The sequence below is a fragment of the Vicia villosa genome, linkage group LG1 (assembly GCF_029867415.1).
Source record: "Vicia villosa cultivar HV-30 ecotype Madison, WI linkage group LG1, Vvil1.0, whole genome shotgun sequence".
Classification (NCBI taxonomy): Eukaryota; Viridiplantae; Streptophyta; class Magnoliopsida; order Fabales; family Fabaceae; genus Vicia; species Vicia villosa.
In genome coordinates this window covers 117,443,709-117,468,813 of record NC_081180.1, presented here as the reverse complement: position 1 = coordinate 117,468,813, position 25,105 = coordinate 117,443,709, and the positions used below count along the sequence as shown (strand labels likewise).

Here is a 25,105-nt window from a genome sequence, read left to right as displayed (position 1 = left end):
GGAGCTCATGGTTTAGAGATGTAACCATTGATGAGTTTGGGGTTTAGAGATGGAACCCGTGGATGAATTCAGTAACATAACTCTGAAAATTCCAAAATATGGTACCACATGTAGCGGAGTATAATCGAGGTATCCATTGCATACATGATATTGCATGATGATTGATTGAATTATGTTGTGTATCTATCATTGTTGTATTATACACCACTAACATGATTTGAATACATTCTCACCCCTGTTTGTTGTTGTGTGACTGTTTATGTCATTGTTGCAAATACTCAGATAGATGAGCCTTAACGTCATGCGTGTTAGAGGATGGCTGAGATGGCTATCTCCGCTTCTTTATTTTTATGTTTATTTAGTTTATGAGAATAATTTCTTGATAGTGTAACAATGGGACAAGATTTGTTATGTTTATTTAGTGAGTTATTTTTAATTGTATTTTCAATTATTTTAAAGTTAATTCCTTTTGAGAATAAGAGATGTTTTAATTGCTTAAATTCCGCTGTGATATTTCTTAAATTTTGAAAAGGATGTTTGATTGAGAAGTATGTGTTACATCCTAGTCGTGATGTTAATCATGTATATTTGTTGTTATCATTTAAATTAAGAGTCGGTGTTTTACGGTGTTACAATCTTCAGGAGGGGTGTGAATGCCCCTTCCTCCTTTGAGATCAGGAGAAAGAGTACGACACCTGTGTTGTTAGTAACTTAGAGATTTTTAAACCTCTTATGGATCCTTCCTGGCTCGACGACTTTATGCGACGCCGCTTCTTGCACAATGTTGTTCTTTAGAATGACATTGTGCAGGCTTTCCTCAATATGGATTAGTCTGTATGCAAAAGATTGAGAGCTTTGTTGCTGAAGCATCTGGTACATACTGTTCAATAATTTGTTAGCTCTTTGCAAGTCTAGATTAGCCTGCAGAAGCTAGAAACCAGAAAGCACTCAGCGTTCGATTACAGCAAGCTGTAACGTAGGTCTGAAGGAAGGTTTGCCTAGTTGAGATTGTGGAGTGGATTCGACAAATGGATGAAGCTGAGAAGTTCCTTGATCCACCCTAGGCTGGAAAAAGATCATAGTGAAGTAACATAAAGAATGGTTGTCGCGACTTGATCATATGTCTTTCGAGAAGGAGATAAAGGATTCCTAGTCGCTTTGGTGGTTATAGCTATTTATTGTTGAATGGCGTTACGAGTGCCTTTGAAAGCTACCATTATTTTGATGGATCTGACATAAAGAGTTTGACTACGAACATGATGGAATTGATGTGAAGATGGAGATATGCGCTTCAACCAAGGAGATTTGGATCTGATTTAGTTAAATCGAGAAACGGTGGATCGTGGATATTGTAGGAAGCAAGAATCGATTCCCACAAATGATGCCAATGTTTTGCTATGAAACTGCATGGTGATCAGAGAGTGTGAAATTGCGGTTTGTTACGGTGATTCAATATTTTTGATGATGTGGAGAAGATGTTGATCTACAAGGTTAACACTCCAACGCCCAAATTAATAAGGGTGTGAAAAAGTAGAATTTGAACAAGAATGATTTTTGTACCTTAAAAGTGGCGTGTTTTCCTTTTTAATATGGGAGTTGGTTGGTATCTCCACATGCATGGGATGTGGTGAACCGTTAGATGAATAATGAGAAATTGACATGATATCCCCATGATGAATACTTTATGACGTCTAGAGATGGGAATAGGCCAGACTGACCTACAAGGACCTGTAGCCTAGCCTATTTAAGGCCAAGCCAGACCATGCCAGACCTATTTAATAAAAAGATCAGACTTAGACTTTTTTAAAAGCCTATTTAATTAAATAGGCCAGAATTAGGCTATTTAAAAAGCATATGAAGCCTTATAGGCCGACTTATATTTTTATATATATTAAAAATAGTCTAAATATGTTGGCCTATATATGCATATATATTAGAAAAAATGTTAAATAGGTTGACCTATATATACATATATATTAGAAAAAATAGTAAATAGGCGGACCTATTTATGCATATATAGACTTACCTATAAGACTTCTTAAATAATATGGATTAATTGAAAACCTTAATAAGAAACAAACTTTTAAATAGGCTTTCAGGCTAGGCCAGACTTTTAAAAAGGTCGGTTCAAGCCGAAAAAAGAGCCTATAATAAACCATATATCAGACTCAAATCTAATAAATTTATTGTAGGCTAGGCTCAGGCCTTCTAAAAATTTATTAGATTTGAGTCTGATATATGGTTTATTATAGGCTCTTTTTCACGCTTAAATTGTAGGATAAAATTTATTAGATTAGCCTATTTTCACGCTTAGTGATGTCGGGAAAAAGAAGTATGCCAACTTTGTGTGTGATAACCACATACGCCTCAACCAGGCTTCGCTTATTAGGCCTTGCACTACCCCCAAAACAATTACAATAAATCATTAAAATTTTAAAAAATTTTTTATTAAAAAGAAATTACTATTATTTTTAATTAATAGTATTATAAAAAAAACTCTTTAATATTATAAAAAAGTGAAAAAATCTTAGTCACTTTTAAAAATAAAAGTGGAAAAAATCTACTTATTAGTATTATAAAAAAACACTCTTTAATATTATCATTGTTAACATACAATTTATTTAATTCAAGATAATCTAATACATATATTTGAATAAGTTTTTTCATCAAACATTAAGTGGGATATTTTAATAAATTTAAATACATTTTATACGAAATCTAGAAAACAAACTATAGTTAACTAAAATTTTTAATACCACGATTTTAATTTTAATTTTAATTTATTTGTTTATAACAGTGATTAGTGGAAGTCTTTTGAAACTAATTAATAATGCCATTATTCTTAATATACCTGATTAAAAAATATACGGTCAATTAAATGAAAAATTTCCCATATTATAAAAACGATATTTTAGTAAAATAAAAATAAATTTCCTATAAAATAACAAAAAAAATATTATTTACTAAAATTCACAATTGTCTAATTTTTTTGTTTGCAATTTACAACAATGACCAGAATTTCATTTGCATTGAAGTGAATTACATACGACTCTAGGGATACATTTGTCATTTCCGTTCTCAAAAATTCCACCTCCGGCCAAACTAATGCTTTTTGATCCTTTTATGTTACGAAATACGATTTTATGTTTTTACCATAGTCGAATATATTTCAGATTTTCTCATAAAAATAAATTTATAAATAAATCCGTAAATTAATTCCCTTCCGATATCTTCAACTCCGTCCTCCGTAGCTCCGCCGTGGACACCAACCTAACACCGTCAGATTCATCAGATTCACAATCGGAACCCAATCGCGTAAAACGATTTTTTTCCTTTTTTTTTTTTTCAATCACAGTTCAAAACCAAACTTTTCATTTTCAATTCCAAACACATCCTAAGATTTAAGTTCAGTGATAACAACGCAATTAATTTTTTTCCAGTTCAGAATTTTTTCCTTTCAGTGTTGAATTCACTGTCATTTCCCAACCCTAAACCCTTTCCAGTTTCTGATTCATTGCATTGTTCCGTTTCAATCTCTATATTAATGCTTCTTTTCGAATGGAAATTGGTCACTCTGTGGTTAAACCTATCGTTGTAGCTTCGAAACTATCTTCAGCTCAAGCAATTTCTGAGGTATATCTCTAATGCTCCTTTTGCCTCTTAAATTTGTAGTGATTGAGTACTTTTTTGTTGTTGTTTTGTGCTTTAGTTTTAGTTTGTTGGTTTGGTTTGTTGTAGGGTGTTTTTATATCATGGATTCGAAGAAGTGCAGGCCTTCTAAGGTTGTTGCGTCTTCGAAGAATGTTGTTCCTTTGAGTGTTCCGAATCAGGAGGATGAGATGGCCCGGTCCATCAAGGATATGGTAGCTGTTAAGAGTGATGTGGATATAGACCTTAGGGAAGTTTACTTTTTGATTTTGCATTTTTTGTCTGCTGGGCCGTGCCAGAGGTCGTTTGTTCAGCTTAGGAATGAGCTTTTAGAGCACCGGCTTCTGCCTAGAAGGTATCATGCTCGGTTTTCAAGAAGTGGTGAGCCTGGTGAAGATGATGCGGCTGATGATGACCATGATGGCATCTCTTTACCTCTAGATTACAATAATTTAATGGACAGGTATTTTTATTGTCATTTTATTACGGTATATAAGGTTAAGGTTTTAGGGGCAGCCATTCAGTGTTGAAACTTAGCAATTCAGCGTTCAATTTCATTTGTTCATTATGGTTTTAAAAATGATGACCATTCAGTATGCTTCTGAACTATTCTTGTTAAACGCAACCAGAAACATATACTGAATCAGCCTGAAAACTTCTTTTTCCTTTCCATTTGGTTCATTATGTAGGCTGTTTAATAGAGTTCCATTGTCCAATATTTTAACAATGAAAACTTCTTTTATTTGTTTCTTGGAGTTTAGCACTGGAAATGTTTTTAATTTTTTCAATTAAGAAAAGGAAAAAGGAACTTATGACAGATGAGTATGATTGCTGCTGCCTATTGGTAGAGGTATCCCCATTTGTAGATTATTACATGGAAATGGGGGATGCTTCATCTTTTAATCCAGTTATCTGTTATTTGATTTGGAATTTTTTTCTCTTGAGCTAGTGATGACTGCTCCCTGATATTACTTGAACGGGGACTAATATTGGTTGTTTTGTGTAACTTCAAGGTATCCTCACATAGCTAAGGACCACCTGGTAAAGCTTATGAAGCAATTAATGCCGAGTACAGCCCATCCTTTGGATGGAAAACACGGAGGAAGTAGTCCTAATGCAGCGGACGTTCCCACTTTACTCGGAGATGGTTCATTTTCGCTTCTTGATAGTATGTGATATGCTACATTAGTCTTCTTTCTTTTGATCATTCAAGTTAAGATCTATATAGTTTTTAACTTAAATACACTGAAAACAACATCTTAATAATGTCTTGCAATTTTTGGCTAGTATACCAATGCTGTCAATTTGTGATTTATTCATATTTCATATCTATTAAAGATTTTATTTTTTTTGTCATATAGAAATTCGGAAAGGGATTTATTAATATGTTAGAGCTAGCTGCATACTGCTAGTTCTGAATTGGGTATATAATCCTTGTTTCAGAGTCTGCTTTGGTAATAATTGAAAATTGAATAAATGAATACCCCAAAATTAACTTTGCTTCCTTAGAATACACTTTTTGCAGTGAGTATCTTTTTGTGCACTTTGTCATGGCTGGTATTGGGGGCGTATATACAATATTATCATCATGCAGACATGAACATTTATAAAAGGGAAAAAAAGCCAAGATTTTATTGTTCAAATACTAATTGCTGATTGGCTTGGTCTTGTAATATCTTCACGGTCTTTCCTTTTTAGAAGTGTAGTACTGAATACTGATCTACCGCCTCTATTGACATTTATATTAATATGTCTTGTAATTGCTATACTTATGTTATGCCCAACATTCACTAAAAACATATCTGTGGAAGAGTGAGATATTCACATCTCTTTATTTTAATCCTTGTGTTTTTACAGTTGATAGAAAAACGACTGCTAAGCAGGTGAAGCGACCTCCACTTTACATGCGTTGGCCTCATTTGAAAGCTAATCAGGTTCAGGGACTAAGTTTAAGGGAAATTGGAGGTGGTTTTACAAAGCACCATCGTGCTCCATCTGTTCAGAGTGCCTGTTATGCTATTGCCAAACCATCTACCATGGTGCAGAAGATGCAAAATATTAAAAAGCTAAGGGGTCACCGTGTGGCTGTCTATTGTGGTATGACACACTCCTCTGTTGAATTTGCTATTAATATGGTGGTTTTATGGGGCATGCTTTTATACGAGTTCATATTCAGTTATTTTCATTAATGCCATTAATTAGATGTAAAAGCCACATGAAATCAAATCAACATATATTAGTTGATTCCAATACTTTTTGCATCATGTGTTTCTTTCTCTTTTTGTAGTTTTATTCTGATGCTAAATACTGATTTTATCATACTTCCTCTAAAACGCATATAATGATATAACTAATTATTTCAATAGCCAAACTAAGATTGATGAAATTTGAAAAATGGTGCTATCTCGCAGCCATACTTGATGGATCAGGGCGATATGTTATCAGTGGCTCAGATGACCGTCTTGTCAAGATTTGGTCTATGGAAACTGCATTTTGTTTGGCTAGTTGTCGTGGACATGATGTGAGTCAAGAGTTATGGAACTAATTTTGATAAATTTGTTTCTTTCAATATCATCTGACGTTCTCTTGTCATTACATAAAACAAAGGGTGATATTACTGACTTGGCAGTAAGCTCAAACAATGCTTTGGTGGCATCTGCTTCAAATGATTATTCTATTAGAGTTGTAAGTAGTATTTCTTAATCTGTATGTTCAATCCTGTAAACCTTTGGGAACTGTGTTGATAATTGCTTCACAACAGTGGCGCTTACCTGATGGGATGCCCATATCAGTTTTGCGGGGGCATGGTGGAGCTGTGAATACCATTGCGTTTAGTCCCAGGCCGAATGCTGTATACCAGCTGCTATCGTAAGTTTATTTTAAGAGTTACTGTTCCCCATCATTGCTTTTCTATGATTCTGTAGCTCGAATGTCTTGTTGTTAATTTATTTCGTACAGGGATAATATAATCCTAAATTTATTGCAAGTGTCAGGTGTGCGTGTGACACAATTGGTTCTTATTTTCATATATTTCAAATGTGTATATCATATTGATTTTTTTATCCATAAAATTATCTTATAAAATATTATTCTGGTTTTAAAATCGATCCTCTGGGTTCACGTGTGGTGTTTTTATGACTTATTTGATATATAGGTCATCGGATGATGGAACATGTAGAATATGGGATGCAAGAAATTCACAAAATCCATGCATATACGTACCGCGGCCTTCAGATGCTATAACTGGTCAGATTATAGATTCTAATTTTGTGAATAGATTAGGACTGGATCTGGAATTGGTTTGAGTTTGGCATTATTACCATACTACATTTGATTTAGTTTACAATATGTTATATTTTTAGTTGAACTTATATTTATAATTTATAATAAAATCTAACTACCATATAAAAGATCATTTTACTTTGAAACATATTACTCACTCTATCCCAAAATTTAAGCCATGTATTCAATACTGATTTTTCATATTCCGAAGCAAATTTGTAGTATAATTAAGGCTATGTTTGGAAAAAAATAATAAATGCATCTAGTAATTTGAAAGGGGCTTATATTCAGGGACACATTTCCAATGGGTGCTTATAATTAGGGATGGATGGAGTAGTTTAAATGAATATCATTTTAGAGCTATGAATGGAGTATTCATGTCTGGTTCAAACCCAAATTATTTAAGTGTGGACATGCAAGTTTCTTAAGCCTTCTAGATCAATAGTTTTACCTGTTCACTGCCATCTTTTTGTGATATTAGGTTAGTTCGACTCATTATAAGATTGCCTGAGGAATTATAAATTTTTGTAGGGAAGGGAAATGCTTCATCAGCTAATCTACCGTCCTCAAGTAATGCTCAACCAGAACTTCAAATACTTTGTTGTGCATATAATGCAAATGGAACTGTTTTTGTTACTGGTAGCTCTGATACTTTTGCCAGGGTATGCTTACTGAAACACTCTTCAGATATTTCCTATTCTCTGATTAATACAATTGGCCTTCTCTTGTTCAAATATGGCATCTATTCTGATTCAAAAAATACTGCTATTTAACAGGTATGGAGTGCTCCTAAGCCCAACACTGATAACTCAGAGCTACCAATACATGAGTTGGATTTATTATCGGGTCATGAGAATGATGTTAATTATGTACAGTTCAGGTAAGCTGTTGTGGTTATATCTTTTATCATTATGTTTTATTTTGTAATGATTCTCATTTTCTTCGCATCGGTACTTCTATCTACAGTGGTTGCGCCGTGTCTTCGAAAACTTGGACATCTGACTCTTGGAAAGAAGAAAATACACTGAAGTTCAGAAATTTCTGGTCAATATCTATCTTAATGATTATTTCCTTCAGTTTTATTATTTTTACTGAATTTGTTAGGTGTTCATTTAGTATAACTGCCGTACCCTGTTCTCATTCCTAATCACTTTCCATACTGATATCATGTTAATTTTTTATAATAAAAATTTGGGAATGGGAATGGGATTTGTACTCGTCCCTTGAGTTTACAAGGTCCAACTCTCACTACTGAATTAACACCTCATAGATGCATGCTGATATTGTATATTTTCAGGTATTCTCATGATAACATAGTTACATGCTCTCGTGATGGAAGTGCAATTATATGGATTCCTAGATCACGTAGATCTCATGTTAGTGCCTTTATATTATTTACCATAGAACTATAGTCTATTTCATCCATGAAGATATTTTTCTCCATTATATCTTTTCCACAAATATTTGGGCATCTTTGTTACACGCAGTTTAACCTTGCCCCCACGCCTACCGTGCAAAGTATGTTTTAAGTTTCCCATTGCCATTTCAGGGAAAAGTAGGACGTTGGATTCGTGCATATCATCTTAAAGTGCCAACACCACCCCTGCCTCCTCAACCTCCACGAGGGGGTCCAAGGCAGAGAGTGCTACCTACTCCCCGCGGCGTTAATATGATTGTATGGAGTCTAGACAACCGTTTTGTATTGGCAGCTATTATGGGTAATGTACTTGCTCAAATTAATTGCTATAGCTGGGCATTGTGTTGTGTTGTCGTTTGATCCAAATAGTCAATCCCATCAGTGGGAGAAGACTTGTTGTGTTGGTAGTATATTAGTGTATTTTTTGGTATTACTTAGATTGTCAAATCGATGACACCTTATATCCAAAGTCAAAGTTAAACTTCTGCTGTGATTATTACCATATGATTTGTATCTGTTTCACATTCTGTGAGAACATTTACCCATTTGGGTTACAGATTTGTCCTTGATATGTCATTTACTATCTCATCCATTTCTAGAGAAACATTATTTAAAATTTAATTAGTTATTCATGGATCAAGCTTGTTTTGGTACATCGTTTGAAATTCGATTTTCCCATTGACTAAATCTGTCAAATAGTACCTGCCACATAATATATACTATGCTAAATTTGTAGTACTGATTACTGCTGTCACTTATAAGTTATATGACATCACATTATATTGCTTCACAAGTCCTTGTTTTAGTATGCAGTTGACATTTTACATTATGTAACTTACAAAAATTATGCTATTATAATTATAATTGTCATGATAACACGTCTTTTAATTTTATTTTTTGGTTTTGCTTTCATATGCAACATAGCAGTACCTTTCCATATTTTCTATAGATAATTTGAGTTATTTCATAGCGGAGAAAGGCTTTTGCTTGCTTTAGCTGATGATTTGTCTTTTCATCTCAAAGATTGCAGAATATGTGTTTGGAATGCAGTTGATGGCAGCTTAGTGCACTCTTTGACTGGTCATACTGAATCTGTAAGCCTTGTTCTCTCTTAATTTCTCCCTTCTTTGTGTTCTTCCTAGACATGGCAAAATGGGCTACACGACTCGCTTCAGGTCAACCTGAACGGGGCCATGGGTTTTATCAAACAGGGATAATCACCCAGATTAAATATGGATTCTCAAAATAGTGCCCAAGTTCGATCTTGTATGGGTTGTGGGCTTTTCGGGACAGCCCGGCATATATTTTTTATTAAAGAAAAGGACAAAATTAAGGTGCATTTCCTGGTGAGAATTAGGGTAATATTATTTTCTGGTAAAAATCACAATTGCGTTTAAATTTATTTGGTTTAAAAATAAAAAATAAAAATAAATAGAGATCCTAGACAAACACACGTATGTTCCCTACTTCCTTGTAGAAATCTTAGACAAGCACACCTTATATCATGTGCTGCTAATTCGCTCCCTCAACACACATACTCGACTTATATTTTTACTAGACCAGCATAAAATAGAAATGTACTTATGCTTTTTCTGATTGGGGATTGCTTTCTAGCCTCTTCTCATTTTTTTGATTGGATTACTTTCTAGCCTCTTATCATTTTTCTGTAATTTGCATGCTCACTGTACTATTATGATGCATCTGAATGCTGAGTTTTCATTGGTTGGCAGTCTTATGTTTTGGATGTTCATCCTTTCAATCCTCGGATAGCTATGAGTGCTGGGTATGATGGTCGAACCATTGTGTGGGATGTAAGCTTCTTTTCTTATAGGTCCTTAGATCATAAGTACTTTGTACTAACTTGTTCTTCGAAAAACAACAATTAATTATGTGTTTTGATATATTCTTTTTCTAGATATATGCTAGCATGTTCTTTTTAAAACTATTATTATTATTATTATTATTATTATTATTATTATTATTATTATTATTATTATTTATTATTATTATTATTATTATTATTATTATTATTATTATTATTTTGGTGTTTTACAAAGCATTATAATGTTCTTTGTAAAACACTATTTAACTTGTGCTTTTTGTTATGTTCTTTTTCTAGATATGGGAGGGCATACCTATTCGAACATATGAAATTGGACGCTATAGGCTGGTCGATGGAAAGTTTTCTCCGTAAGTGGTTATATGATAATTTCTATTAATGGAAAGTTTCAGTTGCTTAGTCTTATAGTAGTATAAAATACATTTAATAGGTTCTGTGTTTATCTTATCTTTTTATGCACTGAAATTTTGATTTCTTATGTACTTTGGTTATACTTTATGAATGTCTTTTGTATTTTCCTTTCACTTATTGTGGAATTTGTCTTTGGCAAAGAGATTATATAACTCTAAACTAGTTCCTTGTAATTGCTTTGATTGATATCCATATCAAGAGAGTATGCTTAAGTTGTTAGTCAAAGAGTTATATCTTTTTTTTCCTTTTCAATGCAAGGCACTCCTTCATGCAAGATGCCTTCGAGCTTTGTGCATGCAATTCACAGGCTCACTTTGAGCTGTTTGGGCAAATGCCAACTAGACACATATTTGTGGCAATGTAATGCTGCTCAATAGTAGCCAACATGTTTGGTTACTTTGTCACTCTCATATTTGAAGTTCTATTACACTAAAAGTAAAAAATAAGAAATGAATACAAGATATACTCACTCTCAGAACTACTTGTCACATCCTTCTTCTGTCTCATATTAAGTGTCCTCCTTAGATATTTATTTGTCTCAAACTACTAGTCACTTGAAAATATGAAGTATTAATTACTTTTTTTAATAGGTTCCCCATATTTGTTTGTACTTCAACCATCCATACATTAATTAGTTTTTCTAACTAACTGCTCCACTAGTTACTATTAAAAAGGGTTTTTGTCAAGAAAGATTATTTCATTTTGGAAACTAGTATATCGAATAATTTTTTTAGAGATATGAAACGAAACATAATTTAACCCGGAAAGCATAATTTTAAATTCTATGCATATAATTATATTTCAAAAGTGGTTATTCTTTACTATTCAAATACAACTGTACTAAACTATCTGATAATATTGTAATATTTGCCATGTGACTAGAACTTCATGGTTTCAATTCATAAAATCATCCCCTTGAAAGCGCAATGTTGGATGCATATATTAGATTCACATTGGCTTCAATATTCCATAGATGTGCGGAAGTGAATTTAGAAAGTTATTGGAATAAGCTGCAAATGGTAACAGTGCACCCAAATACTAACATAAAATGCATGCTCATACAAATCTAAACAGATTGGGCCCTCTAGCTTGTGCATAAATTCAACTTGGAATTAGAAGAGGAAGGGTAGTAAGTAGTAACTCACTTAGTCACAGTGGCTTTGATACCATGTCAACAATACCCTCACCTTATATAGGAATCTAATCGCATAGGTTAGATGAAACAGAATCTAGAACTTCCCTCTAACTAACTCTAATCCTGTGCCACAGTGCACAGGCTAGACCTAACAGAATCTAGAACCTTCCTATAACAAACTCTTATCCAGTTCATAGGTGCGCATATTTGGTTTAACAGAACTACAGCTGTTAAAACAACTGGCACTGTAACTAACTAATCAGTTACTGATATACTCTAATATATATGAATTCGATAAAAGATCAGATAGAGGGACAAATTTCATAGCATTTTGCAATTCTAAAGATTATTTTGAAATATTCATTAGGCGGGAGACTAGGTCAATGCAGTGCTATAACTTCAGAGAGAATTATAGTATCTGACACATTCTTTTATTTGTTGGTTCACATAGGTCCCATTAATTTTATGTGGGGCCTACGTGATTTAGTGGAGTCCATTTGAAGTTTCAACCCGTAAAAGAGTGTGTTGCTAGCACTCCTCTTTCAGAGATCAGCTTGGATATTTACATAGCCGAGATCCTCTTTGACGTGTATATTGATTGGTTAAAAAATCATCACATTATGTTTGCTGCTTTGTATGTTGATGAAGAAACAATGTAGGCTCTATACTCACCTTGTTGATGATGAGTTTCCCATGTCATAGATATTATGCCTTATAGTGTCCATCTTTGATGAATCATCAAGAGCTATGAACACATGTTACTATAATATATAAATATACTTTTGTGTTTATTTTAGGGATGGAACATCAATCGTGCTTTCAGATGATGTTGGACAGATATATTTTCTGAGTACAGGTCAAGGCGAGTCTCAGAAGGATGCAAAATATGATCAGGTGGTCAAATATCACTATATTGCGAGGGCACACACTAATAAAGAAAGAGAGAGAAAGACATATTTATGACAAGTTGATTAATGTTGTTGTCTCTTTGATTTTTATCGCAGTTTTTCCTTGGTGATTACCGACCCCTAATTCAGGATACTCAGGGAAATATTCTTGATCAGGTTGAGAATCATCATCATGCTTTTTTAACTTTGATTTTACCATCATAGTTGAGATTGAATCAATAAATCTAATTTTCATTTATTGGCCTTTTCATACAATCTAAATCTAAACATATGTCACCTGATGTAGGAAACTCAACTTCCACCTCACCGAAGAAACATTCAGGAACCTCTATGTGATTCTAGTAAGTTGTGGCTCTTATTCTGAAATTCTTGCTGCCTTATTTGGATTCAAATTTCTCTTATCACATTATTTAATTACCAGGTATGATACCATATCCAGAACCTTACCAGAGTCAATTCCAGCGACGCCGTCTTGGTGCTCTGGGCATTGAATGGCGTCCTTCTTTGATAAAATATGCTATTGGTCCAGATTTTAGTGTTGGCCAGGATTACCAGGTGATACCTTTGGCTGATTTGGAAGGAGTGCTTGATCCACAACCAGAGTTTTTGGACGCCTTGTTATGGGAGCCTGAATATGATATCGCGAGTGATGATAATGACTCTGAATACAATGTGAACGAGGATAACTCTAGCGCAGCCGAGCAAGGGACTATTAGTGCCATCTCTTCTAGTGACTTAGAATGCAGTGAAAGCGACTCTAATAATAGGGATGGTCTTAGAAGATCAAGAAGGAAAAGCCATAATATTGGAGTAAGTAGTGTCTTTATTTTTGTTTGATCAATCTTTAATTATAACTTGTCATCTAATCATAGTGTTTCTCAGGTTGAGGGAATGACTTCTGGAAGGCGTGTTAGGAAAAGGAATTTGGAAGAATGTAATGGTAATACTTCTGGAAATAACAGAGTTAAGAAATCCAAAGTAAGCTCAAAATCAGCAAAAAGGAAATCTTCCAAAGCTAAGACATCGAGACCTCGAAGAATTGCTGCCCATAATGCTCGTAATATGTTATCTCATATTGACGAAACATCTACTGAAGGGGAAGATAATTATTCTGAAGATGAATCATCAGACAGTTTTCAAGATTCAGAAAATCACAGTGAACCTGAGAGGAAAGTCCATACTAAGCGTGAAGAACCTAAAAAAGCCCCATTGGAAAAGTCTGCCAATGCATCCAAGCCACCTCCAAATTCTGAGGCTCAGTCAACTCTTGAAAGTAGACCGAGACTGGTTCTTAAGTTTTCACTTTCTAAGAAGAATGTGCCTTTAGAGGACGCAAGATTTGCACGTGAGAATCAGGCTGATAGGGTATGCCAGTCTTCTACACCCCAATCTCTAGAAAATGTACTAAAAACTTCGCCAGACACACATGGTACGTCAGATGCTACCAATGCCAACCTTCCGGAAAGCCACACATATGACCTTTCAAGATCAGGGGATGCTTTGTTGACTGATACTGAAATTAATGGCCATCCTGAATTTAGTGCCACTGGGTATGCAAAGCATGCTACACGTGTTAAAATATTTTCTATGATACTGCTTTCTTTTAGTTATTTGGTAACCTCTTTGAACTCAAAAGCATATGTTTTTTCTACCATGTTTTGCAGGAAATCAGAACATATGAATAGCGAATTAAAGACTGACAGTAGCATGGTTAATATTGAGCTGTCTGATTTTGATAATACACCTAAATTTTCATCGCTCGAATCTTGGGGGCTTGACAACCATCAACCAGTTGCTGATGGTCCCATAGCATCTGGTTATGATAAGTTGAATGGTGGTTACAAAGGCCAGTCTAGATCTGATAAATGCACAGAGGACTCGCAGGAAAACAATGGAGTTGTTCATTCAAGCCACTCTCAAGACCTCAAAATGAAAGCACCCCTTAAACCTACTAAAATAGTTATTAAAAAGAAACAGCCTCTAGAAGACATTGAAGGTCCTTCCAAACTGAAATTTGGTAGTTCCAAGGCAGATTCAATCGTTACTAGAAATGATGTAATCTCTGGAAATCCCTCTTTTACAGGGCCTGATCGATTACCAGAAGCACAAGAAGGGGGAGATGGCAGAAGTACAAGTTATCCGCAGCTACTGAATTCATATTCTAATCAGAGAAGTTATAATCCCGTCCACGAAAGGAATAAATCATATAAAAGGGAACCTAATCCTAATGGTTTTGGTTTTGATCTGGAAGAAAATGCTTCAGTTTACAGCAATCAGCATAGCTTGGGAGTTGATTTATCTAATGTTGGCAGCGATCCTATTCGTCGAACGCGATCAATTAGGATGAAAAGAACTTACGAGGAGCCCGATGCTTTGAACGAGAGGATTAAAATCCGAGGTGGCCAAAGTTCAAGGGGCACATCCAGCCGGGAAGGTTCTTCTATCAAAGTGTCTGATGAACTTCATCAAAGAACAAGGTCTGCTAGAAACAAGTCTGATGAATATATTGCCAATGATCCTGGTATTTTAGCTCAAAGCATGCCAAATTACCATGGCAAAAAGCTTTCTTGGCTAATGCTTTCAGCAGAGCATGATGAGGGTTACCGTTATATTCCTCAACTCGGGGACGAAGTTGTATATTTGAGACAGGTAGTTTATGTTGTTATGATTTTTTTTCTTCCTCAGAGATCATACTATTGACTTTATTTTGGAATGCAAGTTTCTGCAATATGTTTCTTGGTTTACATTCTTGAGCATTTTGTATTGCCAGGGTCATGAAGAATACACAACCCCATGTCCTTCGTCTGAACCAGGTCCATGGAGATCATTTCAAGGACTAAGGGCTGTTGAAACGTGCAAAGTGGAAAAACTTGAGTATGCGGAGGTCCCAGGTTCTGGGGATAGCTGTTGTAAGCTCAGACTGAGATTTGTGGATCCTTCTTCACATGTGTTTAAAAAATCATTCAAATTAACTTTACCTGAGTTGAACGACTTCTCCGATTTTGTTATTGAGAAAACATTCTATGATGCTGTCATGAAGAGAAATTGGTCCCCAGAAGAAAAATGCAGAGTATGGTGGCGGAATCCAGATGGGAACGGTGGAAGTTGGTGGGATGGTCAAATAGTTACAGTGAAGGCCAAATCTGATGTATTCCCTGACAGTCCTTGGGATAGGTTTGAGGTCAACTATAATACTGATCCGACAGAAAATCAGCGGCATAGTCCTTGGGAACTCAATGATCCTGAGATGCAACGAGAGCACCCCCACATTGATCCCGAGATCAGAGATAAGCTGCTGTCTTATTTCACTAAATTATACCACAGGGTAAGTAGACATGAAGTTTCATTTCTCCTAATGTACATGTTTTCCCTCCTTAAATGAGGATTGTTTAGTATATCTTATATATGAAAAAATTTCTCATTCATTTTTTATTTCAAGAAAACAAGAGTGACATGTTTTGTTTTGGATTTGGGAGGGTGGAGGAAATCAGATATTAACCTTGTTTTTATCTCTCTAAATCCAGGATAAGTATGATATCCAGGCACTAAACCGAGTAGCTGCGAAGTTGGACTTTTCTAACAGGTACTAAAATAAGTTTACAACTTAACCAAACCATCAGATTCATATTTCTATATGGAAAAACAGAGAACTGACGTGCATGTATCTTTTCCTCTTTTATATGATAGAGTAGTGTTCTGGCATTTTTGGTTACTTGGGCCCAAACAAATGAAATAAAAAGAAATGACAGAAATAAAGCGACAGTTTAAATTTTGAACTTATAACGTGTCTTTGGATTTGTGCTACAGGTTTCCTGTTCAATTTTATCCCGAACTGATTCAGTTAAGGCTAAAGAATAATTACTATCGGAGTGTGGAAAGTGTCAAGCATGATATAACGGTGATGCTATCAAATGCTCAAGACTACTTTACAATTACAAAAAATGATAAGCTGCAGGGGAAGGTCAAGCGAATATCAGAATGGTTTAGAAGAAAACTTGAAAGGATATAGAAAACTCAAAATGGGTTATATAGGTTTCTTCTAACATTGGTTTTCATTCTTTTACTCAATTTTGGAGAACTAATTGGTCTTTATGCAATGATTTTGTAGAATGTATAAGGCCATAGGTGGTGGTAAATATTAGTTGTTACCTGTGTATATTTATTATATATACAGATCATCCTTCTTAATGCTACAAGTGTTATACTCAGTTTCAATTTTAAAAGAAAGTGTTGTACTCAGTATACAGTGTCACTCTGAATGTGTTGGACTTGGTGGTTTTGTCTGAGCCTCCACTATAACAGCCCAAGTTTCAGTAGAAAAATACTATCAAAGCAATAAGATCGTTCATTTTCTACTTGTCAATGTATTAAAGTTTGTTGTCAATAAATAAATTATATTGGGTTACTTGTAGTTTGAGATTGAAGCTTTAGTTGGAGTTAAAGTCCATCATCATCATGGTCATCTTCTCTTATACATATCCAAATAATAATGAAGTTGTTACTTTTATCTATTTTTTATCATCTAATTATATCATCAATTGATCCAAGCAGCTGGGTCCAGTGGAAATGGACTTGGTTGTTATTCTAATTTATCTACACTGATATTTATAAAACAAAATGCCAACACCAAAATTTTTTCATTATTTTTTGACACTAAAACAAAAGTAGTAAAGACAATAAATGAAAATAGAGCTAAATAAAATCTGAATTGTCTTGGAGGCATGTGTTGACCCGAGTCATAAGAACCCATCATGATTCAATTTGAAAGGGGAGATCATGAGGACTGATCTCATTGTAAGGGAAGATCTAGTAGCTTTTGAGCTTTATTTATCTATCATTCATTATGGTTGCAGAACTTTTCTAGTATGGCTGTGTTTTTATTTTTGTTGTGACTTAATGTTCTATTAATTGGTCCGATCTGGATTATCAACTGGAACCACCTCTCCATTCCCATCATCGACCCCCTCTACCTTCTTGCTCTTTCCCTTTGTACTAATTACCGGGTCCTCCTCCCTCTCCTTAATCACCTTGTTTACCACACCCTCATCATTCACTACTCTAATTTTTTCCCTTTCCTCTGTGCTCCTAACTGCTTCCTCCCTCACCCTATCTAACTCCTTTTTCCTGCTAAACCCAGAATCGACCTTCCTTTTCCCATTTTTACATGAAAATTTTCTTACCTCATGTCTCAACATTTTTTCTTCCTCCCCCTCCCCAAGTTTCTCCTATCAAACTTGAGAAACATATCATAACGAACCATATTCACAAATAATCTAAAATCTCCAAAATAAATGTTATTTAAAGCTTTCCTTAATTTTCCATACCCATCACCTTAGCTAACCGAGCGAAACCAAACAATTGGTCCATTACGTTTCTATTTCGAGAAACAAAAACATTGGATATGATTCCACATACTAATGATTATCAGGAAAATTGGAAAAATAGAAAGAAGCCATTGATGTCCAAGTAACTGAAACCTATTTTGAATTGCACCGTCACGGGAGCTATTCTCTCTACCTATAGCTCTGCATAAATCTGCCACATACTTGATGTTCATGCGATTCTGTCCATTGCCTTTGAAATCCTCGCTCCTACTTCCTTCCTGTAATGCAAAAATCATAAACCCGTCATGTCCTTGAACTTCCAGTCGAAAAACTTTCCGACGTCTAGTGCTAACCTCGATCTATTCTCCTCGATTCCCCATTTGTGCTACCCTAGCTGAATTAAAAAAAGCTAACTTAAAAAAATTCTTTAAATTTGTAACTGGTAATAGTTATTCTTTCTAAAATTTAATATCACAATTGACTTTAGCCTATACAATATATATTAGTTGTATTTTGTACCATAGAATTGATTTTTTTTTTAATAATTTACTCGAAAGAGTTATACTAATTTTTTGGATACATCTTAAATTTAATGGTGCTCTCTCTATAAAAAAAATGAGTATGAAGAAATATATTTTTAATGTGAGATTTAAATAATGAAATTGAGTATAGTTATTAAATGTGAGATTGTGATGAATTAAATCAATTAATTAATTTTCAATAATAATAACATAATAAACAACATAATTTTATTTATCTTTATTATATTCATAATTATAGATAACAATAATTTTTTAATGACACAAGTTCCACCTCAAAAAATATATCTATAATTCAAGATATTTTCGTAATGTGATATTCACTTTTGCATAAGAAAACTCCCAATAAATACCAGAGTTACATTTTTAGCTATGAATGCCCACTTTTAAATGGTGAGTGATTCATTTTAAAGATACACTTTTTTTTTAATGGTGATTTTTTTAAAAATCACATTTATAACTCAAAATATGACTGAATCATTGCACTGTATTCAAAATCATCAACATCTTTATAATGACTCCTATTGTTTATTATTGCCATATTATATTAATAATCAAATATATCAAAATTCAAATAAATCCGAAAATCGTAGTTATGTGATCTAAGCATTGAAATTTACTTGTTTTTTTTTTTTTTGAAAGCTTATTATACGTTCATTTGAAAATGATAGACATTTGAAAATATACATAATAATCATTAAATAGAAATCTATATTCAACATTTAAAAATGATACTTAATGACCTTTAAAATCATGATTAATTATTTTTAATGAATATTTAATGCCATACCTTATTATAAGTAAATTAATACAACTATTTTTGACATCTAACAAAACAAACATAACATTTTCAGTGTATATTTTAAATATAAGTTGTATATTTCCCCCATACAATCCATAACTTGAGTTAGAAGCTATGTTTATTTTTTATTTTTTAATAAATCATCCTAATTCTGTATTTTCAAAAAGAAAAGCCTTTCTCAAAAAAATAATAAACAAGGAAAGCTAAAATGTTACAAAGCTTCCTTTAACCTAAAAACTATATAAATAACTTACATTATATCTCACTATTTTCTATGTATGTAATAGCTTTGAGTAAATGCTCCTTCTTAATAGGCTTGGTTATGTGAAAATCCATTCCAGTCTCTGTTGTCAATTTATCAATTTCAGCAGATAATGCAATGATTGAAATGTGCACACCATATTCTTTCTCCATTTCTCTTATCTTCCTTGTTGCCTCAAATCCATCCATCTCTGGCATCTGTTCAAAAAAATACACGTGTCATACGAGTATCAGACAGAAATTTGAAGAGCGTTAAATAATAACGAGTTTTAGACATACGCGTTGAATAATATTAGTAATTAATTACCTGACAATCCATTAAGATGTAATCATAAGGAGGATTAGGAAAATCATTTTTTAAACCTTGTTCAACTTGTTTCAAAGCCTCTTTACCATTCTCACATTGATCAATACTAGTAACACCAAGAGAACTCAAAGTAGCCATAGCAATCTTTCTCAACATTGGAGAATCATCAATAACCAAAAATTTCTTCCCACTTAAAGGTTTAGAATCATCTGAGTTTGCACCACATTCTTGTATTTCACTTTGATCAATATAACTTTTCGTCTCCCTACAAGATTTCGTGTTTAGATACACGCTTTCGTCGTGAGAAGATACTTGTGATCTTAATTCTCGTAAAGCTTTATTACTAGAATTGCTTTTCAAATTCCCACCAAACTCGGGAAGAAACTTTATAACTTGAAACAATCTAGTTCCATGAAACGGTTTAGATATCACAACATCATCTCGATCAATCGTTTTGAAATCGATGCTACTTTCAAAAGGCTTTTCCAACCAAATAACTTTACTAGGATTGACAAGATCTTTTTTAAAGTTTGTCACAATAGTAGAAAGTTTAGAAAACGGTCCCGCATTTGCGTCGATGATAATCAAAACAAAACTCGTTGCAGCTCCATTATTCGTCATCTTGAACATTGAAGATACGTATTCCGCTCCATCCAAAGCTCTCAAAGGAATTTTCGTCGAACCTCTACTATAAGAAGAGTTATAAGACGGACACCGAGAACCTAATTCCGAAGACTCTGAAGAACTTTGATCACTAATTTGATGACCATTTTGTTTCTTTATCTTCTTGAGAGTATCAATGAGATGTTTCCTATTCTTCACAACTTTAACTTTGATCCCTAAACTCTCAATGAACATCTGCGAAGTTCTTCTTCTTTCTTCATCAGCAAGGTAAAGAATAACATGCGAAGGCTCGGTCTTAGGACTGGAAGAGGGGCAAATCTGTAACCTTGGACTCAAAGATCGAATACTCGAACCAGAACTAGTATTGTGAATGAATCTTTTCTCCGGAACTTGGTTTCTGTTGCCCGAGGTCGATCCATATTCAAAACCTTCCCTTAAACCATAAGTTACCGCGTCGTTTTCACATAACGAGAGAAGCACATTGAACTTGAAGCATGTTCCTTTTTTGCCTACTTCTTTCTCCACAATTTCAATGTCTCCATGCATCAAACGTACCTAGAGAAAATCACATTAGACTTTTATAAATCAAATTTACTTGAAAATCATAACTACGAAAATTATACTTACCAGTGACTGCACAATTCCAAGTCCTAAGCCAGTCCCAACTTGGCCAACAGTATTCTCTTTAACTTGAACATAATTCTCGAACACCGACTTATATTTCTCTTTCGGAATTCCTTTCCCCGTATCATCCACTTCAAATACGAAATCCATCAAACAAGTGTCTTGTTGAATCGAACTCACCGCTTCTATATCATCAACATCTTTATCGTTTTTCTTAAAAAACATCCAAGACAAAGGCTTCATAACACTATTTTGGTTTCTCTTGATTATCGACTTCTGCAACGTCGATTTCTGCGCCCACGCTCTAACCGTTATGTGTCCTTCATCGGTAAACTTAACAGCATTGCTAAGCAAGTTACACAAAACCTGCTTCAATTTTCTCCTATCGCCTTTCACGCGCGAATACCTTATAACCGAACCATTACAAGAGTCCAACACAAGTTCTACGCCTTTCTTCATCGCCATCGGATAATACAAATCAACCACATCTTCAACAAGATACGATAAATCAAATTCCTCTTCCTCTAGTTGCATTTTTCCTGCTTCAATTTTGCTCGTGTCGAGTATAGAATTCAATAGTCCTAGCAAGTCTTGCGCGCAATTATCCATTTGTTTGAAATTCGTTTCCAATTCAGAACGCGGTTTCAAATTCAAATCGGTGCCTGTATTAGAGAGAACTAATTTAGAAGACATTTCAATCAAACCGATAAGCCCTGCAAGATAAGCGCGAAGATCATGGCTAGCACTCGCGAAAGCAAGACTCTTGTTCATATTCTTTCTCTCGGCCTGTTCCGTTGCTTCCATTTGTTTTATGAGTGATGCACATAAATTCATTTCTCTTCTTGTTACTCCAATGTTCACGAATAAGAAACTCGAGATAGCTATAAATATCAGCACCATCATAACAATCAAGAGTATCAATCCTTTTTTTTTATACCTTGGATCGAAGTCGGAAATTTCATTTTTCGGAACAACCATCACATACACCTAAAATTCAATCAAATCCGTGATAAGAAAAATATTCAATCCCGAATACAAATTATAGTACAATTGTTTTTTTAAAAACAGATAACAACTGAACTGGCTTAACGGAATAAAATATTATGACGTGATCAAACTAATATGCAAAAAATATATAAAAACGTACCGATTCTACTCCGATAATATCAATAGGATAGCATTGAACAAAATATTGAGTATCTTGAATATTCAAACTAGAATCATAAACTTGATCCTTGCAAGATACACCTCCTTCATTTCTTATTATATCCCCATTAGCATTCAAAGATTGTAATAAAACACTATCATTCAAAATCTTCAAACCAATATTTTGATTTCCTTTTGCAATCACATTTCCATCTTTGGTAGCCAAATACGATATCGTCCCTTGACGATCGACAACCTGAGTAACATAATCCGTTATTGTTTTCCCCGAAAATCCAAGAGATATCACGCCTATTTTATTGATTCTAGCCGAATTGATGAACAAAAGTTCACTAACATTGTTCAACTTCGTTCCTAACGATGCACATTTGTGTCGAGTATCGTTTGTACCGGGTATCAAACTCAACTTGATATTGATAGTCTTGTTCGATATTAAGGCTTCCCCGAAAATCTCTCCGGTGTCACGATTTACTGGTTGAATATAGTATATGGTTTTATTTGATGCATCAACTATAGAAGAATTAGAGTACATTGCTAGAACTTGATCATCATCATTATAGTATGTGAAAGAAAGACCTTGAGTTCCTATGTATGAAATTTGTGTTAAGTGAGGAATTGTCTTCAATGCTTGAAATAATAATGGAGCCACCTACAAAGATCAAACAAATTTAACCTTTAAAATCAGAAATTATTTTATTTTATTTCTTAGAAAATTTGAATTACATTTTAAATTTTTCTATCACAAATAATAACAATGATTTTCCTTTGTGGAATTTGAGCAACTTACCTTAGTCTTAATATCAGAGAAAGTGATATTAGTAGAATTAACAGTTGAACTCAATAATCTAGCTAAATTTGTTGATGATGACTTGAATGGTTGCAACAATTCGGCTGAGTACTCAATTTCAGATTGCAGATTTGACACAATATTGTTTGAATGCGAATTCGCGCGTTTTTGGATATGTGTGACCATCACATACCAACATGGCGTCAATGCGGCAAGAACTATTAATGCACCATATGCCTACAATAACACAACATCAATATGGGTAAATATTCGTAATTAGTTGTTAGATTAATATTTTTTTTCTATGTATATTCAAGTCGAAGAAATAAAGAACAAATTTAACTACGACATCACTTGATGAAACTCAATTATGAATCCAAATTATTTGTTACGAATCAAATATTTTTTATAAAAAAAATGTATGAATCGATAAATATAACGACTTACCAATAAGATTATGAAAGATGAAGGTCGAAGTAATGCCATTGAGAAAATCAAGTTAACATATTGAATTTCTGAATAGTGAAAATACTAATATTTAGATTTGGATGATTTTCAACTCTTTGACTGCAAAAGTTATATGATGATATTTAGAATAATAAAAAGAGAATGATGAAGATAGAACAAATTTAAAGAGACAGAAAGAAAGTTAGAGAAATTTTGTTTAAAATACTATGGGCATTTCATAAATAGTAAATTTTTGGCAACAAAACTTGTAGAGAATATTTTTATTTTTTATGCAAATCTTCATCATTATTGTACAAGGCAACACATTAGGAGAAAATATCAAAAAGATTTTTTTTTTGACAGCGGGAAAATATCTGTTAAGAAAATATTTGATTTTATTTGCACAATGTATATTCTCCATAATTGAAAGTCAATCTTGTTCATTAATTATATCTACTAACATGATATACAATTTAATTTCATTATTAATATAATGAGCCGTGCTATTTAGTACGAAACAATTCGAAGAAAAAATGCAAGAATGTACGTATATTATTATTTTAGAGGATAAATTTTAAGTTTTTAAAATTTAATTTCCTTTTTAATAAGAATCATAGGTTAGTGGTGATAATGAGTTATTGAAATTTATTCCTGCCATTCTTTTTTTACGTTTTCTTACCAATAAGTATTTTTCTAATATAATATAATTTCATAAATTTCCTTGCTAGAACAATATTTAAACTAGGGATCGCACATACCCATGGGTATCAGCGGATTAAAACCTGTCACGGATACGGGTTGGATGTTAATGGGTATCCGCATGAAAAATAAATCACTATCTAATTATCAGTTTCTTTACGGACACCTATACCGTTTCTTTACGGACACATACAGATTTGATGGTACTCGTACTTACGAATATCCATATCCGTTAATAATTAAAAAAATTACTTAAATATTAATTTGTTTAATATAAAATTATTATTATTATTATCATTATTATTATTATTATTATTATTATTATTATTATTATTATTATATATTATTAAAATTATTTAGTTGAATATGTAATTATTATTATTTTGTTGAAATTATTTATTTAATAAAATAAGAAATAACATCAATGAGATTCATTTTTGTTATTATTATTATGAGTTAAATTCGATTTTTTTTTGTCTTTTAATAGGGATAAAAAAGTTAATTAATCATATTATTTTAAAAAAAATATATTTAAATAATAGTATTCATGAATATCTGATTAATATTTATAAATATCTCAAAATTCACTTATATCCATTTAACGGATACCCACACGAGTATAAAACGGATACCAATATCATATTTATTAAATGAGACGGATAGCGAAAAACTAATACCCATGCCTACGATACCCATTGTCATCCCTAACTTAAACACATAATAAAAGTATTAAAAAAATAATATATATATATATATATATATATATATATATATATATATATATATATATATATATATATATATATATATATATATATATATATATATATATATATATATATATATATATATATATATATATATATATATATATATATATATATAT

The 25,105-nt window shown here is 33.2% G+C and overlaps 2 protein-coding genes across 3 annotated transcripts; one reads left to right on the top strand and one right to left on the bottom strand.

Annotated features, from left to right (window-relative positions):
• Positions 1 to 3,148: 3,148 nt before the first annotated feature.
• On the top strand, positions 3,149 to 17,081 carry LOC131643955 (uncharacterized). Of its 2 annotated transcripts, XM_058914329.1 has the most exons (26): positions 3,149 to 3,633; positions 3,739 to 4,111; positions 4,662 to 4,816; positions 5,506 to 5,745; positions 6,060 to 6,169; positions 6,256 to 6,333; positions 6,410 to 6,516; positions 6,803 to 6,894; positions 7,462 to 7,592; positions 7,707 to 7,810; positions 7,897 to 7,974; positions 8,228 to 8,306; positions 8,480 to 8,648; positions 9,371 to 9,441; positions 10,078 to 10,158; positions 10,467 to 10,537; positions 12,531 to 12,627; positions 12,738 to 12,797; positions 12,928 to 12,982; positions 13,063 to 13,451; positions 13,524 to 14,191; positions 14,306 to 14,637; positions 14,725 to 15,290; positions 15,412 to 15,966; positions 16,166 to 16,224; positions 16,449 to 17,081. In XM_058914329.1, exons 2-26 carry the CDS (start codon positions 3,753 to 3,755, stop codon positions 16,648 to 16,650), a joined length of 4,908 nt encoding a protein of 1,635 aa, XP_058770312.1. In that variant the 5' UTR covers positions 3,149 to 3,633; positions 3,739 to 3,752; the 3' UTR covers positions 16,651 to 17,081. The 2 variants fall into 2 exon arrangements, with proteins under 2 accessions (XP_058770312.1, XP_058770311.1); XM_058914328.1 differs by having other exon boundaries at positions 14,306 to 15,290; positions 16,449 to 17,078.
• A 2,480-nt stretch (positions 17,082 to 19,561) lies between these two features.
• On the bottom strand, positions 19,562 to 23,559 carry LOC131652457 (histidine kinase CKI1-like). Its single transcript, XM_058922310.1, has 8 exons — positions 23,521 to 23,559; positions 23,074 to 23,310; positions 22,270 to 22,935; positions 21,126 to 22,109; positions 20,889 to 21,053; positions 20,114 to 20,816; positions 19,875 to 20,083; positions 19,562 to 19,765 (listed from the first exon to the last, which is right to left on the bottom strand). Exons 1-8 carry the CDS (start codon positions 23,557 to 23,559, stop codon positions 19,562 to 19,564), a joined length of 3,207 nt encoding a protein of 1,068 aa, XP_058778293.1.
• Positions 23,560 to 25,105: the final 1,546 nt, after the last annotated feature.